The sequence below is a fragment of the Myotis lucifugus genome, unplaced genomic scaffold (genome assembly GCF_000147115.1).
Source record: "Myotis lucifugus unplaced genomic scaffold, Myoluc2.0 scaffold_143, whole genome shotgun sequence".
In the NCBI taxonomy this organism is placed as follows: domain Eukaryota; kingdom Metazoa; phylum Chordata; class Mammalia; order Chiroptera; family Vespertilionidae; genus Myotis; species Myotis lucifugus.
The window spans coordinates 382,252-402,640 of record NW_005871191.1 but is presented as its reverse complement, the minus strand read 5'-3'; the positions used below and the strand labels follow the sequence as shown (position 1 = coordinate 402,640).

Genomic DNA, 20,389 nt, shown 5'->3' with positions numbered 1-20,389 from the left:
ATGTAGATATTAATTTCTCTTTTGAATTGTTTCAAAATTTCTCTCATTCACTAATTTTCTGTTTTATCACATTTGTTTTAACATTTCATTATTATCCTTTTTGTTTCTCTGTGATATACAGTGATATTTTCTTCTCTTTTTCAAACTTCAAAAAGATGTATATTAGGTTAAGATTTTTCCACAGGTCAGGTGATTTGTTTGTTTTTATAGACTTTTTATGCTTAAATTTGGACAGTTTCTATTACTATGTCTTGATGTCACTGACCATTTCTTCTGTAATACTTGTTCTGCTCATCAGCTCATGCATTTGATTTTACATTTGAGGATTTCTAATTTTCAGCTTTGGACTAGCCTTTCTTAAATAAATACTTTATTTATCTCTTATTTTTCCAACTTTTTCATTACACTGTTGAGAATATTATTACTTATATATTTAAACTAGTGACCCAGTGCACGAATTCATGCACATTAAAAGGAAATTAATTAGAAGAAATATTTTAATATCACTGTTCGCCCTTTCTCTTTAATAGAAGTGTCAGAGATGAAAGAAAATTAGTAAAATGTATATGAAAATAATATATAAATTGACTAATAAATAAACAATAACAACATGATATAACAACAAAGACATATAAAAAGAACAAAAATTATATAAAAACAACAAAAACACAATATAAAAACAACATCGATAAAAACAATGACTGATAAATTGATTTAACTTATTCTAACACTGAGGCCAGTGTCAGGCAGGGACAAATCAATTCTTGGAATCAGAACAACCTCTCCTCCGCAGATCCTGTTAATACTTCAGCTTTGATTATGTTAGGTTGCAATTTTTTGATAATAAATCTAGTACCATTACAAAGACCCCATTTACTATTAAGATTTCTCAGTAGTATGATGATTGCACCTACCTTCAGTTCTAATTTATGACACAGCATTCCCGAAGGAGTAATACCAGTACTTTTAAGAAATTCGATGTGAAATTTTTCCTTTTGGGCATCAACCCTTGAATCTAGTGTTATTGTTGATTACACTGTAGTCTCTAAATCTTAATGCAATATCCATTTCCCAGCCTTTTTCACCATGTGGGAAAAGAATAGGATACGTCATTGCATCTAATGTAGGAAACAGAATACTGATTTATTTCATTTTAGTGGCATTCGGATTATTGGGATCTGGTTTGCAATGAATGAGCAAGTCCCTTTCTAAATGAGGTCCTCCATGTTCCTTTCTGAATATGACAGCAACTTCGGTTACACAGGGATAATTATATCTACCCGGATCACTATTATGATCATATGTAATCACCATTGTTACTTCCATGCAACGCCGAAGCTTTCTTTCAGCTTCAGAATGTCAACAAAAACAACCAAAGTCACGATTGACAGTTACAGATCGAAGCACAAGTGTGCGATGGGTGCCAGCAAGAGCTTTATACTTATTGCGCATGTGCAAGTCAACTTAGCTTTTTATAGATACAGGACAAACTTGCTTAATTAGACCTGCTTTCTGATGTAGCTAAAGATTTTTACAACACAGCAATAAATATCAACAGGAAGCACGTTATTATTATAGATCACACAGGGAGAACAGAGGGTAAAATATTTAACTGCAGCAGTGTTTGACTATATTCTGTGCTGTGAGAAAACCTGAAGTCATTTTCAAGGACCACCATTTCTTACTTCTTTTCAGTTGGGTCAAGTTTCTAAGCTTTCTAAATCTCCGTTTTCCGGCTAATGAAAAGAAAATAGGATTCCATCGAGTCTCCTATCTACTGCCTACTCCAGGACTTCTGTGAGGATCAAATGAGATGAGGCACGGGAAAATGCTTCATAGACATTTGGTTGCAGTGTAAAGTGTTTCCACCTGAGGCTAGTCGTCGCTAGGGAGAGGAAGCCAGGTGTTGCTACTTGACATCATTACCCCGATGGTCAGACACTTAGCATATTAGCCTTTTATATAGATAGATACCCTTGCCTGAAATTCTGTCACATCTGTCATCCTGACATATTTTTTTTTGTCTTGGCCATTGCTATATATTTATATTTCTTCACAAGTCTAGTAATAGTTGGATATTAGATAATGTGGGTTTTACATACATTCACTTTTTATATTTCAAATGAATGTTAAAATAGCATGCTTTTAATATACTTAGGATAAGTTTAGTTCAGAGTCAAGTCCAGGTAAATTTCTGGTGATCCAGAGGAGCAGATATTCATTTATCATATTAAGAATATATATAAATAGTTAACAGAGAAGTTATCCAATGGTTATTCCAAAATCAACTAGGGTCTTTTGATTTTTTTCCTTTGAAATTTTCTATAGGAGATTTCCTTTGTGTTATTGAAGCATTTTACCAATAGTGATCCACAGATTATTATATTAGGAGACAATATTTTAAACAGACAATATAAGTGACCAAAATCTTTGAAAAAAATGCTATGATTGGCATCTTCTTAGAGATTATCAAAGCACTTCTTCATATTGCGGATTTTAAGAAGTGTTGCTTTAAAGAAACAACTTGATTAATTTCATTCTCTTAGAGTGACAAATATTATAGTCCCTGATGACCCCAAATAAATGTTGCTCATTTGAAAAAAATAGCATGACATTCTCTAGTATAATCTGTGGAAGGAAATGTGAACCCTTTAATAATGCTGAGCAAAATCTAATACACAAAGGCAGGTTGAATTATTGATTAGGATTTTATATGGCTCTTAGAAGAAGTTCACTTGGCATTATGGTACTTATCTCTTACCCTGTACTTAATGAAATTGAACAAGTTGTGTATAGGAAAAATCTTTATTAACATTGGAGAATAAGCCACTTTTTCATTGAGCTAGCATTGATTGAACATTTCACACTGGGCTATGTGTGAAAATAAAAAACATGTTATCAAGACTATATCTTTTCACTGAAAAATGTAGGATCCAACAAGCCCTATCACAGCATGGACCAATTTTTTCTTTTCACCCCAGTCTCCTCTCTATATAGCACACTATATACAATCTGTAACCTGACTGATGAAAATTTAACAACTATTGAACACCCACCATGTCCCACGGATTATATATTATTTGATCCTCATAAAAACACAAAAAAACATACTTTATTATTTGCATTTTACTCTTAGAAACTAAATTCAAATTCAAGCATGATGTAAAGTAGCTGGACCTGAAATATAATCCCAAGCCTAGTGTATTAGACAACTCAGGATGGTGTAACAAAATGCTGTAGACTGGATGGCAAGAACAACAAATATTTATTTTCTCACAGTTCTCGGGGCAAGACGTCTCAGATCAAGATCCAGCAGAATCGCATTCTGGCACAAGCTTTCTTTCTGCATGGCCGAGCAGCAGCCTTCTCGCTGTGAGCTCACATGGCCTTTCCTTGGGGTGTGCATGTATTTAGAGAAAAATAGCTCTTCTTCTAATAAGGTTACCAATCATATTGAAGTAGGACTTCACCCTTATGACCTCATTTAACCTTAATTACCTTCTATAAACCCTATCTCCAGATACATTCAGAATGTTAAGTCTTTAACATATAAAATTCGGGGGAGCACAATTCAGTCCATCACACCAACCTTATTGTTTTGGGAGTTTTCTATTTTCTTACACTAATAAACACTAAAGATCAGAGACCCAAATTTTCATTACCTAGAATATTGAGGCTGAAGCAGTTCTACAAACGTGTTAAATAGGCCTGATTATTAAGTAAGTTTTAATAATTGTGAATGTCTATAATTTTAGCTAAAGATTTACATGGGATGGCCATCTTGTGTGTTGTAGTGATGGTCAATTTGCATATTATCTCTTTATTATATAGGATAAGATTGACTCAACAATAAAACAAACCAGAGCATTGGAATTGTTATGCCATATGTAAGAGTTGCCATGGAAAGAAAAGCTAGAGTAACTGGTATTTGCAAACGAACAAAATTTGGTGCCAGAAAATAAAATCCTATTTTTCTAGGACTACTTATCTTCTGATGTGGGGCAGGTTGTGTGGTGTATGTATGGATAATATCTCTGAACTTCCTCTGAACTTTCCATTAGATGTGGGTGATGGTAATGTCTTGTACATATTTCACTCACAGAAAATAATAGATGCAAAATGATAAATATTACTTATATAAATTGCAAAGTACTGTAAAAATATATTAGTTATTAGTGATTTTAACTGGTGTTGCAAAACCCATTTCATAAAGATAAAGGATGTTGAGAGGTAAAAACAAGGAGTGTGTCCAAAATAAAACCAGCTCCAGGCTTCAAAATTATGACTTTGTAAAAGGGCAAATAGGACTATAACTGACTGAGAGATGGGATATGTGATTTGGAAGTGAAGAATACTTCATGTATAATGATGCTCTAAAGTTCATTTTACTTGATGATGACAGTGATATGAACCACAATTTTTGAATACTTAATACTATTTGAAAATTTTTATTTGCTTAATATGTATCCTTTTACTTAATCCTCACAATAAACAGATGAGTAGGTAGTGCTAGTATTAAAATCCTCCAGTACAGATGATAAAGGTAACTAACTTTACCATATTGACAAAATTTATAACAGCTAAGATTCTAATCCAGGCAATTAGATTCCAAAGTCTATGCTGTCAACCGCTATCCAGCTTTCTTTTGATTAGTGTTGCAAAATGTCTCTTTTCACTCTTTAATTCACAAGCTTCCTTTGTGAACTTATGTCTTAAGTATCTCTTGCCAGTAAGATAGACTTGGATTTATTTTTGTCTAATTTAAGCTTGATATCTTCACTTGGGACTTTATTTTAAATTTATGGCCATATTTGGAATTATTTCAATCATCTAATTTTATTTAAATTTATTCTGCATTTTCAATAGCCTATCTGTTCCCTTTCCTGGCTTTATTTAAAAAATAAAATTGAGTCTGGCTGGTGTTGCTCAGTGGTTGAACATTGACCCATGCACCAAGAGGTCATCAGTTAGATTCCTGTCAGGGCACATGCCTGGGTTGTGGGTTTGATCCACAATAGGGGGCGTGCAGGAGGCAGCTGATGAAGTTGATGCATAGATAGTTTTGTCTCTCTCCCTCCCCCTTCCTTTCTCTCTAAAATAAATAAAACCATATTAAAAAATAAACATATGTAAAGTGGCATTTCCAACATTAAATGCATGGCCCATTGATTTTTAATCCTATATAATGAAAGTCTGGTTATCCTGTCAGCTGTTCAACCAATCAAAGCGTAATATGCTGATGATATGCTAAGGCTGCTCAACCGCCTGCTGTGATGTGCACTGACCACCAGAGGGCAGACGCTCTGACTGCTAGGTTAGCTTGCTGCTGGTGTCCAGCCGATCAGGACTGAATGAGATGGGCGGGACATACCCTGGAGCCCTCCCGCGGTCCCTCCCCAGCTGGCGAACCTCCCACATCCCTCCCTGGCCCTAATTGTGCACTGGTGGGGTACCTCAGCCTTGCCTGCACCCTCTCATAATCCAGGACCCCTTGGGGGATGTCGGAGAGCCATTTTTGGCTCAATCCTGAAGGCCAGGCAGAGGGACCCCACTGGTGCATGAATTCGTGCACCGAAGCCTCTAGTGTACCTATAAAATTATGTAATTACAACCAAATTAAGACACAATATATTTATCTGTGTCATGGTTAAATTTGTTCCAACCTGATTGGGCCACAGGGTGTCCAGATAATTGGTAAAATGTTATTCTGAGTGTATCTGTGAAGGTATTTTTGGATGAGACTGAATTTTGAATTTGTGGACTGTTTAAAGCAGATTTTCCTCCCCATTGTAGGTGGGCCTCATCCAATCAAGGACTGGGTGAGGGAGAATTTGTTCCCTCCTCTCTGCCTATCTTCAAGCTGGGACACCAGTTTTTTTTCAGACTTTGGACTCAGACTAGATAGAACTCACACCATTGGCCCTCCTGATTCTTAGACCTTTGGACTCAGATTGGAACTATATTATCTTTTTTGGGTCTCCAGCTTGCTGATTGCAGATCTTGGGACTTAACCTCCATAATCATGTGAACCAATCCCTTATAGTAAATTTCTCTCTTTTTCTCCTTTATGTTTTCTGTTCACTCTTTCTCTGTGTGTGTATATATATATATATTCATACATAAATACATAAGGAAATATATATGTACACACACACTTGTATATATATGCATATATGTGCATATACACATGTATGTATACATGTGTACATGTGTATATAAGTGTATGTGCGATTGTGTATGTCCTGTTGGTTTTGTTTCTCTGGAGAATCCTGATTAACACTCTTTGACTTTTTTGTTTTGCTGTTTAACTCATTTTTTAATTGTTAATTTAACTGTCATATTATTGCCATCGATTTAGTAAGCATTTGTACATAGAATGGAGGAAATTACTTTTATTTCAGGAACCAAATAGATTAGTGTATACATGTTTTACTTATTAAAAGATTCCATAGCAAAGAGATTTTGCTGTTCTCATTTTTTTTTAGTTCCTGCATAAATAACTGGCCTATATTTAATTTTAATTGAATAAAATGTATAGAGTGAGAAGGCAACCTTGGCTGAATGTTACATTTAATTGCTAGGAGACCAGTCATTTTGTGATGTCACAGCAACTCAGGTTGAGGACCATTGTGATGGTGTGAGCAGTTCACTTGTTAGGCCTGCCAAGACAGCCTTTGAAGCTGCAGTGTTCAAAATTATGCAGATGTGCAAAGCAGGTGAAGGAAAGTTTGAGATGGCCCATGTTTCTTCAGAAATTCAAATTGTTTCTCTTAAAGATGGATCAAATGATTCAGAAACCTCCATTAGATCTGCATTGTGTGATCACACATACCCTGGGGACTTGGAATTGAGGTCTATGATTGAAGAAAGTGCCTTTCAGGCTTTGTGTGAGGAAACCTTAATAAAAAGACCGCGTTACTCATTTTGTGCCTCCAAACCAGATGAAGATTATGATTTTCATTCTATGACCTTTCCCAGAAAACTGTGGAAAATAGTTGAGAGCGATCAATTTAAGTCTATTTGGTGGGATGAGAATGGAACTTCTGTAGTGATTAATGAAGACCTCTTTAAGAAAGAAGTTTTGGAAAGAAAGGCCCCTTTCAGAATATTTAAAACTGATAGTATGAAAAGTTTACTTCGCCAGCTTAACCTTTATGGATTTAATAAAATGAGAGAGAATTTTCAAAGATCTGCTTCTCTAGCTGACTTTCTGGCAGAAGAGAAAGAAGTCTCTGTTTTAAACAAGGTACTCAGAAATTTTCAGTTACAATTTATATAGGGAATATATATGTAAGATTTTATTTGTACACCAATATGTTCATATACATAAGCTAAAATAAGATTTTTAAAATTATATTTAAACTGTTAAAATATTTTTTTATAAATCTAAGAGAGTTTGGACGTAAACATTCAGGATTATAAGAAATTTTGCGTGTAACTTTTAAACTTCTCAATAAACTCTATTTAAATAAAGGCCCTGAAACCATTTGAAGTGGTACTCAGTTACTGAAATAATAAGTAAACTTTGAAATATATTACCAGTGTACATGTATTACTTGATGACATTAACTTTGTGTGATAAAACTGAAATTACATTTTATGGACTAGGCTTGTTACATTCTCATATCTTGGTTTTACACTAAAATAACTTTTTCTTTTGGTTTTAGTTACAGCTCTTTCATAATCCTCATTTTAAACGAGGCTGTCCCCAACTTCTAGTAAGAATGAAAAGAAGAATTGGAATTAAAAATGCTTCTCCAGCATCTTCATTATTTCGAGAAGTCAACAAGGAGCACTTTGGAGCAGAGGGTCATGTGGCTAACATGCTTCCTTCTAAGTAAACAATATTAACTGTTTTAAAAAATCATGATTGTAAAGGAAAAAAGAGAAACTATTTTAAATGATTTTTGAAATAGTCCAGGATGAATCAAATGAGGGCCTAAATAAGGATGGCATAAGAGGATATATACAAATAAAATATAGAAAAGGTAAATACAGTGTACAAAGTAATTACTTTAGCATTTTCTTAATTACATTACATTCTTTTAGGTATTGTAAAGCTTAAGTACTTGTATTGGCAGAAATTTTCTTCCTTAAAAATATTTTATACTTGCATACTCGGACAACCCCAGTAACCATGATCACCATCATATATTTACTGAACTAATAAATATGACATGATGTAGTAATAGATTTCATTACTGCTAGGAGGTGGTGGTATTTTACAAATATTATAGAGGTATTTTTTTTTGTTCTGTCCTCAAAGTGTTTTGCTTATTTGCGCATTAAAATGTCCACATTTTAAATTTTCCGATGCACATTTGTATGTTGCTTTATGTGCAATCCAAATACAGGCTTAATTCTTTATCCTGGCTTCTGATTTCTTTTAGATTCTGATCCCAGAATCTCAGCATGAATAACAAGGCACTTGAAAATCTCATATCTGTTTATTTTAGAAGTTCATGTCTTCTCATCCATTGTCCATCTGGTACTGCATTCAGACAAGCTATTCTCAGCCATACAATCTCAATTTCACAACTTTGCTCCAGGATCCTTTCTGGCATTAGATGACTTATTAAGGTTACTAATTTCCCATTCTGAAAATAGATATAACATCTTCCTGATGTTTCCTGTCTGTGTTTTCTTTCTTTTTCTTTTTTAAAAAAATTGTCTTTATTGTTGAAAGTATTACAGATGTCCCCTTTCTTCCCCTCATTAATCCTCTCCTCCCCGCTCCTGCCCCCTCCCCAGGCCTTCATTACCCTATTGTCTGTATCCATGGGTTATGTATATATGCATATAAGTTCTTTGGTTACTCTGTTCCCACCCACCTCACCCCCCTGCCCTTTTACCTCAGAGATTTGTCAGTCTGTTGCATGCTTTCATGTCCCGGGATCTGTTTTGTTTGTCAGTTTATTTTGTTCATTAGATTGCACATATGAGTTCATGTGACATTTGTCTTTCTCTGAGTGGATTATTTTGCTTAGCATAATTTTCAGGTCCCTCCATGTTGTCTCAAAGGATAATAGATCCTTCTTTTTTTACAGCTGCATAGTATTACATTGTGTAAATGTACCACAGGTTTTTTATTCAATTATCTACTTCCTAGAGGCCCTGCTCATGAAATTTGTGCACGAGTGGGGTCCCTAGGTCTGGCCAGTGATCAAGGCCAATTTGTGGGGTGACCAGTGGGGCGATCACGGCGCCCCAACTAACACCCACCTTGACGGGCCTGGCGCCGCCCGCTCACGGGCCCTATCCCCCGCCGCCACCGCCGCCGCCAGTCACCTCCTTCTGCAGGGTGACCAGTGGGGCAATCAGGGGGCCCCTGCTGACACCTACCTTGGCTAGCCTGGAGCCTGCAGGCGGGGGGCAGCTCCTTTGTTGAGCATCTGCCCCTTGATGGTCAGTGTGCATCATAGCGACCCGTCATGCCACCAGTCGTTCCTGCCATTCAGTTGATTTACATATTAGCCTTTTATTATATAGGATGGGCACTTGGACTGTTTGCAGATCTTAGCTATTATAAATAGTGCTGCTATGAACATAGGGGTGCATATATTGGTGTTCCAGGCTTCTTAGGATATATTCCTAAGTGAAATCACTAGGTCAAATGGCAGTTCCACTTTTAATTTTTGAGGAAATGCCACACTGTTTTACATAGTGGTTTTACCAGTTTGCATTCCCACCAACAGTATATTAGGGTTGCTTCTTTTCCACATCCTCGCTGGCACTTGTTGTTAATGATAGCCATTCTGGCAGGTGTGATGTGGTCCTGCATTGTCATTTAAATTTGCATCTCTCTGATAATTAGTGACTTTGCATTTTGTCTCTTGGCTATTTGTATGTCCTCTTTGGAGAAGTGTCTATTCAGTTTTGGAAGCTGGTATTTTTTTTAGGAATTTGTCCATGTCATCTAGGTTGTCCAGCTTTTTGGCATATAGTTTGTTTATAGTATTTTCTTACAATCCTTTGTATTTCTGTGGTGTCAGTTGTTACTTCACCACTTTTGTTTCGATTTTATTTATTTGGGTCCCCTCTCTTTGTTTTTTGGTAAGTCTGGCTAAAGGTTCATCAATCTTGTTTATCTTTTAAAGAACCAGCTCCTGGTTTCATTGATCTTTTATATTGTTTTTTTAGTCTCTGTGTCATTTATTTCTGCTCTAATCTTTATTACTTCCTTTCTTCTACTTACTCTGGGCTTTTCTTGTACTCTTTCTAGTTCTTTAAGTTGTAAGGTCAAATAATTTATCAGCAATTGTTCTTGTTTCTTGAGGTAGGCCTATAGGGCTATGAACTTCCCTCTCAGAACTGTTTTTTCTGTGTCCATAGATTTTGGGTTGCTGTGTGTCCATTTGTTTCATTCATTTCATTTGTTTCATTCATTTCTATTTTGTCAGAAAGTTTTTTTATTTCTTCCTTGATCTCATCAGTAACACTGGTAACCTGTTTATTGTTCAATAACATGCTATTTAGCCTCCATGTGATTGAATGTTTTTGGTGTTTTTATTGTAGTTGATTTTTAGTTTCATGCCATGGTGACCTGAGAAAATGCTTGATATAATTTCAGTCTTCTTGAATTTGTAGAGACTTAGTTTTGTCCTAATATGGGGTCTATCTTTGTGAATGACCTATGAGAACTTGAGAAGAATGTATATTCTATAGATTTGGGGTGAAATATTTTGTAAATGTCAATTAATTCCATCTGACCTAGTGTGTCATTTAGGATCACTGTTTCCTTCTTAATTTTTGGTCTAGAATATCTAGCTCTTGAAGTCACTGGGGGTGCAAAAGGCCCCTACTATGACTGCATTGTTGACAGTTTCTCCCTTAAAGTCCTCCAGAAATTATTTTATATTTGGGTGATAGTATATTGGGTGCATATATATTGGGTGTTTACCAGAGTTATATTCTCTTGCTGTATAGATCCATTCAGTATTAGGTAATGTAACCTTCATTGTCTTTTGTTAGGCCTTCATTTTGAAGTATATTTTGTCAGATGTATTTGCACTAAGTTCCTTATAGTTACCTTTAAGTTATTTGAGCATTCTTCTAACCATTACTTTGAACTCTATATCTGATAAATTGCTTGTCTCCATTTCATTTAGCTCTTTTTCTGTAGATTCCACCTGTTCTTTCATTTGGGGGTCTATTTCTTTGTTTGCCTTTTTTTCTGTTTCTTTGTGTTTGTTTCTGTGTGTTGGAGAAGACTGGTATGTCTTCCAGTCTTGGTGGAATGACCATCCTGTGGGACTTAGTGGTGTACTCTCCCTGATATTCTGAGCTGGGTGATCTAGGAATGACCCTTGTGTGGGTAATGGGTTTTGGATTTGGGTCCTTATTGCTGTTGTTCCATTTTTGGATGAGCTCAGCCCTCAGTTGACTGTGAGTCTCAATCCTGACCACATATGCCAACTGTTATACCTGTGCTGACAGAACAAAAAAAGACAAAACCAGATCAAATAAAAACACAAAGGAAAAACAATAGCAAATGTAAAAACATACATACAAAGAGAAACACCAAAAGGCCAGAAATAATAAAAATAACAGCCTCAACCCAAAGACTAAAAATCAAACAAAAACTGACACACACACATACACACAAGAATACTAGAATACACAAGACTAGAAGAATTAGAGGGAAAAAAAGAAGAAAAAACTAAAATAAATAAACTATGAAAGCAAAGAATGAAAAGACTAGAAATAAGTAAATATACAAATAAAATAAAAATGAATGAAATAATAATTTTTAAAAATAATACTCAATAAAATAAAATAGAATGGGAAAAGAAAAAAAATTGAATTATAAATAAAAAAAACACAAAGAGAAGGGGAATGAAAAAAATTTAGACTAAAATAAAAGTTAGGAATTAGAAAATACAGGAGAAAAGAGAGCAGAGAGAGAAAGAAAATCTAACCCAAACCAAAAAAAGGAAAATAAAAAAGAAACACAAACAATAACAAAAACTATACCCTTTGGGTCTGCTATTTGTGGAACTCACTGGATTTTACTTTGATGCTGTTAGATCTGGCCCCTTGGTGTGTGGGTCCAGGGCCTCCCGGGCTATTCTTTGGTGCAGGCCCATGTGAGTCACTGTGTCTGTCTGACCTTGGGCAGCCTGGCTGAAGCCCTGCATGGTGGGTTCCCAAGTATTCCAGTGGAGGGGGACGGTGAGGGGGGCTCCCTAGCCAAGAGGCTGGGTCTGCTTTGGGCTAGCCCTTGAATATATTTGTTCTAGGCTGCTTCTTTTCCCCCCAAAACTGAGGTCTGCAGGGTATCTGGTCCTGGTCAGGATGGTTTCAACACATTTGGGTTGGGCGTGGTGCTCATAGCTTGTTCGGAGGGGCAGGCGGGGTATTTCCTAACAATGTCTCAGCTCTGCCTGGGTCACTGGCATCCCCTAGTCCCCACTTGTAGTAGTCAGATATTTAAACAAAACAAGTAAAACAAACAAACAACAACAAACAAACAAAAAACCCGCCCTGCTTGGCTGCCTAATCTTTCAGCAGGACTGGCTCTCATTGGTCTGGGCTTCCGCTCAGGCTCCCACCTGGTCAGATGTCCAGGCAACACCAGGCCCAACTGCTTCCTGCATTTTCGTAGCCCAGAGCCTTTCCACAAGGTGGAGGAGAGGATCATGCCTCTTTCCCAGGACAGACTGGCCCTCATCCTGCTCTCTGCCCAAAGTTCTTTTGGAGAATAATCAACCCCTCAGATTCACTGTTGGGTGGTCTGCTTAGACCTTCTGCCCTTCCAGAGTTGTGCTGAGTGCCCCCTCCTGCAGACACCAATCCTAGCGAACTTCGCAGGCTGGTCTTTGAACCCAGCACTTGCTTTTTGCTTGGGATGAGGCGGTCTGAATTCCCCCGATGGACTGTTACCATTGATTGATTCTCAATATCCGGTGCAATGTGGGCTCCCCTTCCCTTGTCTGTTACTCTGGTTTGGGGATCCCTGTGTGTGGCTGAGACCCCACGCTCTCAGAGGCAGGAACTGTGCTTCCAGCGAGGTGTGCAGCTGTGCCTCTAGGCTCACCCACTCTATGCCTATCCTGTCCTCTCCACACTTCATGCTAGGAATATTTCCAATCAGCTTTTTTCAGCTGGTCTTTGAAGTCCAAGTGTTGGGAGCAGGTGGGTGGGACTGCTTTAGACTATAGCCATTTTCCCCCCTTCCACTTTGACTTTTTGAGTTTTTATTTAGTATTTTTTCTTTAATTTTTTTATAGTTATAGACTATTTTTATGTCATTAGTGATATTCTTAAGTTTTAATCTTACTACATAATTTTTCTTTCGTTCAAATTCATATCTTTCTGATACCAGAAAGGGAACTCTTAACCCATATGTTTCATTCCATCCCGAAGGATATAAAGGCAATACAGAGAATACAAATTACTCTAAAGAGAATCTCACATCAAAGTGAACTTTGTATGTGAATGAAGTGCTGCAGTTGTGCTGACTTCAGAGGAAAGGATGGGCTGCAGGAAATGGATTGAGGAAGAAGGTCTTGCATATCATGTGGGGATGGGTGTGGGGAAACAATAGGACTGAAACCACGGGATCATCTTTTTTTTTTTTTTTTTTTAGGAATTTGTAGCACAAACCCAGAGTAATTTCTTAATAGTTAACTTGGTTCCCAAGTAAACACTTTTATGCACTTTGCTATCTTCAGTTTTGCTACATTGTAAAAAATATTATTCAACTTAATTAGTCTTTTTGGAGACAAGAGGGATCTTAATTTATGCTAACATGGAAAATTATCATCAAAGAAAAGACATGAAAATGCATAAAGGTCATCAGCATTAAATATATTTGAACAAATGAAGATAGTTTTATACTTCTGCTGTGAAGCTTCTCAGATTGTGAAGAGAAGTGCATAGAAAGACAAATTAATCATTCTCAATCAAAGCCATGTAACTCAGTAAATAATTTACCCTTTTAAGGAATAATTGCAATATTTTGGCATTTTGGATTTTATATGTAATAAAAAGTATTTATTTGGGAGTTGAATTGTTGAACACTTAGAGAAAAGGAGAATTCTATGTGACTTACGCTAATATATGTGAAGTTTATGTTTAAAAGTGTAAACTATTTAGTAAATCACTTTTTAGCTATGATCTGAGAGTTTTCTCTATTACCTTTAATAGTTTAATCATTAAAAAAAACTCTTAATTACCACTTTTAAAAATGGAAAAAAAGTCCCTAGGAAAAAAATGGGCAATTTCTTTAGCTACAGCTTAATTTATGCTCTTTAGAAATATTTGTCTTTAAGTTCTTAACTAAGTTATAAAATATTTTTGGATTAATACACCTCTACTGAGCTCCTTGAATTAAAAAAAATTCTCCTAATTATTTTCACCTCTTATCTTTATAAATAACAGTAAAATATTTATTAATTACTTTGTGCCAGCCATAGTTCTAACTTATTTAATTCTCATGGTGATTCAGTTGGGATGTGCTCTATATAGATAAGAATCGAGGCACCATTAATAAACTGAGGCACAGTTAATAAAATTAACAAATGGATAAACCACTGATAAAATTTTAAAAGTAGTGTTGGAATATGTTTCTAAAAAGTTGTTGTGAACATTAAGCTAGCTAATTGATTAAAAATTTTTTTGTACACTATAAAATTCTAACCACAAATAAGCAGTTTATCCTTACTAGCAGTAATTATAAAGTATTGGTGAAACTAGTTATATCAGTAGCTTTTCAACAATTAACACAAAAGTACATAATTTTATATACAGACCTTTTGTTCTGCTTTATTTTAACCAGAGAATAACTTCAATTTTACTGCCAACAGTAGATTCTTTTCATAGTTTATAGTGTAGTTGTTACAGTTTTGACAAGGTCACAGTTCTGGTGTGAAGTGTCTAGAAGAAAATAGTGTGACGAAAATAGCTTTTCAGTGCTCCTCAGAATGGATGAATTTGAACCACAGACCTCTTTATGGTCCAAAATAAAAAGACTTCATCAATTGAATTGATTGGGAGTCTATTTTCCTCAAATAGCTGCTCTTTGTAAAGGCTCCTATAACTTCCTGGCCCTGACCATTACTGACATTCAGACTTTGACATACTTGAAAAGAAAAGCACCATGTAACCAGGGAATAAAGTGCCCTTTAGTGCACACGTAGCACTCATATTTCTTCACCTCTCAGCTCCCAGATGGTCATGCATTTTATTTTAACAGGGTACCGCTTTACCATAAATGGCCAGCTAGTTCATCAGAGAAAGCAGAAATATGGTTGTTCACCACAAACACTGCAGTTACACTCAGATACCATCAGAGAATGTCTTGAAATATGCAGGTTTGGTGGTAGTTATTTTAAGTGGTACATAAAGGTCAAATGTATTCTTTTTTTAATTTGTGCAAGAGTAGGCCTTCCTTCCCCCAGCTTCTGGCACTGGCTTCCCTCTGGCACCGGGACCTGGGCTTCCCTCGCAGCCCCGACTTCATCCAGAAGGTCGTCCGGAAGGACATCCAGAAGGATGTCTGGTCTAATTAGCATATTATGCTTTTATTAGTATAGATGTTTGAATTACTAATTCTTGAGCCTCCTTAACCAAAGGTGAAAAGGTCAGTACAGATTTGTCAGGTCCAATCATCTACAAGGATATGTAACATAGCTAACTTATTGCCTTTAGTACTAAGGGTGATTTACTTTAGAGACAGGAGATTTATTTTTTTATCCCATTGTGTATCAAGACAAGATGATTGTTCATTATTCAATACAATCTACCAGTTGCTTATTAATCCTTAACTTCACCGAGGCTAATCAAGTTTTACAAATATTTTAGTGGAAACAAGATTAACTCATCATGTTTCTAATGTGACAATTTTTAATGTCAGTACTTATAAATTAATGAATTTATCTAAGCCAAGAACTAACATCCTCCTTTAGACTAGAAACACATTGTTTCATCTTGGTCTGAAATCTTTTCAAGACTCGTGCCAGTTTGGGTCTTTCATGAAGCAGACACAACTGTGGATTTAAAAGTACAAGAGATTCATAGGAGGTAACACCTGTGAAAGATAGAGGAAGCAAGAGCAGGCTGAAGATCTCAGAAAACTGCCGATGCGACAGCTCTGAAAGACCTCGGGGAGGAAGGAAGGCTGGTTAGACTATCCTCACCATGCAGTGCAGCTAGGAGGACATTCCAGCCACCCCGGTGGGGGCATCTAGCAAACACTGCCCATAGAGGAATCTCACTTTGGGGCAGAAATAGAACCCACAGTTCCTCCAGGCACACTTGTGGTAGGCAGCATAATGACCCCAAATATACTCACATCTGAATTCCCCAAACCAGTGAATATGTCATGTTACATAGTAAAGAGAAATTAAGATTACAGATGGAATTAAACTTCTTCCTAATCAGCTAACTTTAAAATAAGGACAATAATTTAGATTTTCCAGGCATTCACACAATGTAATCTTTATTGTCCTTAAAAAGTGGAGACTCTGCACTTTCTCATACACATTGTAATATAAAGATATGTGAAGCTCTTTGATAATATAAGATCACAGATAAATTAGGGTTGTCTCATGGCACATTGTTTGTTTATATGCTCATGTCCATCTAAACTTTTATGTCTGTAAAAGTGAACTTTTTAAAGTTATCCTAAGTAATAAGTAACATAGTCCTTAGAAAAATTTGACATCTGAATAAACTTTCCATTTTGTTATATAAGCAGTAATATGATCTGTTTTGCTCAACAGTGTAATCTCAGTGCCTAGAAAAATGTCTGATGTATATTAAGCACTCAATAAAAATGTGTAAATACGTTAATGTTTTAAATGCAATAACTGCAAATATTTAAGATAGAGTTCTGGGAAAGGCAGAAAGATAAAATGTTAAGAAGAATTGACATCTTAGTATGAGCAACTTTTAAAGTACTTTATTTCTAAAATTGAGGGACCTAACAAAGTCAGACTCTTGAAACCTCTGTATGGGTAATTCATAAAGAGGTTTCATGAGTGCCAAAGAGTCAACATCTGGTTCTAAGGCTGAGTTGGGTCATGAATATCATCCAGGAGATGAGAGGCAGAAAATAGCTTTGAAAATGTGTGTCTCATGCCCCAGGCTGATTCTGGTAAAAAGAAGCTGACAGTGACAGGTCTTCTCCCTTCCTTGTGGGCTGAACTTCATTGATTATTTTGCATCGGTCGAGTCCTGCCATTACCAACTTTCTTCCTCATTTTAAACTCACTCCATGGATCTGTAGACATGCAGTTATGGATAATCAAAATGACCCTTCACTCTTGAAATACCTTAAATTACATATCTCAGAGAACTCATGGCATGATCATCTTTTTCTAGTCTCTACAGGTCAGCTTCATAACTAGGTACTACTCCCATTACTCTGGAATCGAGGTAAAGTTTTACAGAGTTAGATTAAAGATCCTGCACATGATACTCCTGTTAGCACAGTTGTGACCTATATCCCTCCCTTTGGTCTGGGCAAACTATTTTGACTAATAAAATGCTGAGGAAGAAAGGCCATGTGAGTTTAGGGACTAGGCATTAAGGAACTGTTAGATTCCATCTCCTGTCTCTGCGAGCACTGTCTGGGAGAACTGACCTACCAGGTAAGAAATGCACCTGGCCTGAGAAAAGCAAGTGTGGGCACTCTGAGAGATCCAGTTGAGCCCATCCTTCCAGCCATCCCCAAATAAATGGATAAAGCCACTTGGATGCTCCAGATAATCCTGTTTTCAAGCTGACTAAAAACTTTAATCAAAATCATATTTGGGAGAAGAATCATCTAGCAGAGTCCTGCCTGAATTTATTTTCTTTTTCTTTAAAGACTTATTTTTTGGAGCAGCTTTACAAAACAAATGAGATGAAGGTGCAGAGATTTCCCGAATACTCTCTGTCCCCCATGTATGCATAGCATCACCCAATATTAACATCACTCCCCAAAACTTTTATATTTTTTACAAAAACCTATATTGACATTATTATCTAAAATTCATAATTTACCTTAGAGTCAGTTTTACCTGTCCTCACACTAGTTCCTGTTGTAGTTTTAGCTTATGAGTCTCTGCTCTGGTAAGCTGTGTCTCTGTGTACTCGCCTGTCTTTCCAGTCTTGGGGCAGTGGTTTGGCTTGTGTATTCTCCTCTCTACAGATCCAAGAAGATTTGTTGATCTTCCAGTCTGTTCATCTTTTTACTTGTTAGGATGGAGTGGCAGCCTGCCAGCTCTTTACATGGGGAGGTGGAAACTTAAAGTTTCCCTGCCTGAATATCTGACCCAAAAGAAAGCCCACCAGAAATAATAATAGCATTCTAAGGCACTATGTCTTGGGTCGTTTATTACACAGTAGGACTTACCCAGAAGAGTTGACTACATACAAATCGTCATGATCCAACCAGATGTGCAAACCTATATGTGAAGCAATTGTTTTTCCAAAACAAAATTGTTTTCTTTCTTTCAAAATCCCGTCTTGATTTGTTTTGTTTTTTGAGGCTCAAAAAAGTTCATAGTCAGAATGAGATGGGTCACCTTGTAGGTTGTTGTCTGGCAGTTGCAGATATATGATAGGAGGAACTAAAGACATCAGTTCAAGGTAGTCATGAGCCAAATACTCAGTAATTGTTGAGACTGCAGGCACTGGTGAGACGAGAAATGTGATTGATACAAGGGGAGCTATAATAATGTGAGGAATAGGGAAAAACCAGGAAATGAATTTTGGTAAACGGAATTAGCTAACATCTTTTAAATTTAGTAGAGAACTTGGTGAGCCAATTCCAGTCAAAAAAATTTGCAGAGTATAGCTAGTTTTCGACACATAATTTGTGAGTCTTGATGAAGGGTGGAAGAGAGGAGAGGGAGAGGGAATGCTGTTCTTTAAATTCCTGGGCACATAAACATTTGCAGAATGGTAATACAATATTATATGAGAGTTCTGCTTTCAAAAACTAGTGAAAATAGCATAAAATCATCCAAAAATGACCTATTAAATGAAGCAGGATGGATAGGGCTAGTTGGACATGTTCTTCAGGCAAGTGTAATACCATTTAGAATGATTTAATTTTTTTAACTTTTTTATGATTTCCTCTCTGAAATGCTACACATATCTTTTGACATGAGGAGAGATTTCTGCATGGAGATAATTATTTTCTGCTAAACTATCTGATGGTGTATTCATATATTTTAATTGTTTTATTCAAAGTTAAATTTCTGGAAATAATAGATTATTTTTCTTGTGTTTCTATGCCTGTGCCACTGCATAGAAGTGTTTCTTCCACATTACAGATTCTTACACAGGAACAGCCTCTCCCAAAAGTCTGTAGACTTTCTATTCCATTCCATTCCATTCCATTCCTCATCTATCCAATGACCAAGTCACTTTTTTATTTTTAAGTAATTGTATTTTGCTCCCTGAAAGCTATAAGATAAATACTAATCATGTATTTAGACTTATTTTATAATAAGTAATTATTTTATAATAAGTACTTATTTTATAATAAGTAATCTATCTAGATAGATTAAAATAAATTGTATAAACTTTCTAAATGGTAGTATCCATGTAGCATATAAGTGGAATGTCTAAAAGAAATTAACTAGAAAATAATTTATAATAAGCACACTTGAATTTGTAAAGATTATTTTCCAATATACTTTTCCCCTTCTTTTTTATTTTTAATCAATTTTTATTGATTTCAGAGAGGAAGGGAGAGGGAAAGAGAGAGAAACATCAATGATGAGAGAGAGTCATTGATCAGCTGCATGCCCCACACTGGGGATGCAGCCCAATTCTGGGCATGTGCCATGACCAGGAATTGAACCCTGACCTCCTGGTTCATATGCTGATTCTCAACCACTGAGCCATGCTGGCTGGGCTCCCCTTCTTTTTATCAATAGGAACATGGATATCATGAATAAAATCTATATATCCTGACCTCCAACACAGTTAAACGTGATTCTGTGGCTAAATCACAGAAATCTCTGTAAAAGGCAAGGGCATTTTCTTCATTTGCCTTTTATTTCTTCCCCCTTGCTGAATTGTGAGTATGATTTGGAAGGGGGTGGGGGTCATGTAGGGAAGCATGCATAACAGGTTAATGAGATAGAAAGACCTTGGGTCCTTGACACGGCGGAGTCCCATTCTAGCTCTGACTCTCCACTGGAATCATACATGATAAATGAATCAATTCTTTTCTAACTCATGGCTACTTTTTTAGTGGGGGAGGGGGTTATTCACTCATGGCTAAACTTTAGCAATATATATATGACCATCTTTGTTTTGCCAGAATTCACATAGAGTATCATTAATTGCTGTTTTTTATAAGTTTATTTTACTAAAATTTATATGAATCCTTCAAATTTTCTTTTGATTTTCAACAGAGATCCAATACTCATTTGCATTTGAGGAAAAA

At 36.2% G+C, this 20,389-nt stretch overlaps 1 protein-coding gene across 1 annotated transcript; it reads left to right on the top strand.

Moving 5' to 3' along the window:
- Window positions 1-6,733: 6,733 nt before the first annotated feature.
- Window positions 6,734-7,841, top strand: LOC102434727 (heat shock transcription factor, Y-linked-like). The gene is made up of 2 exons (XM_006094792.1): window positions 6,734-7,246; window positions 7,668-7,841. Exons 1-2 carry the CDS (start codon window positions 6,734-6,736, stop codon window positions 7,839-7,841), a joined length of 687 nt encoding a protein of 228 aa, XP_006094854.1.
- Window positions 7,842-20,389: the final 12,548 nt, after the last annotated feature.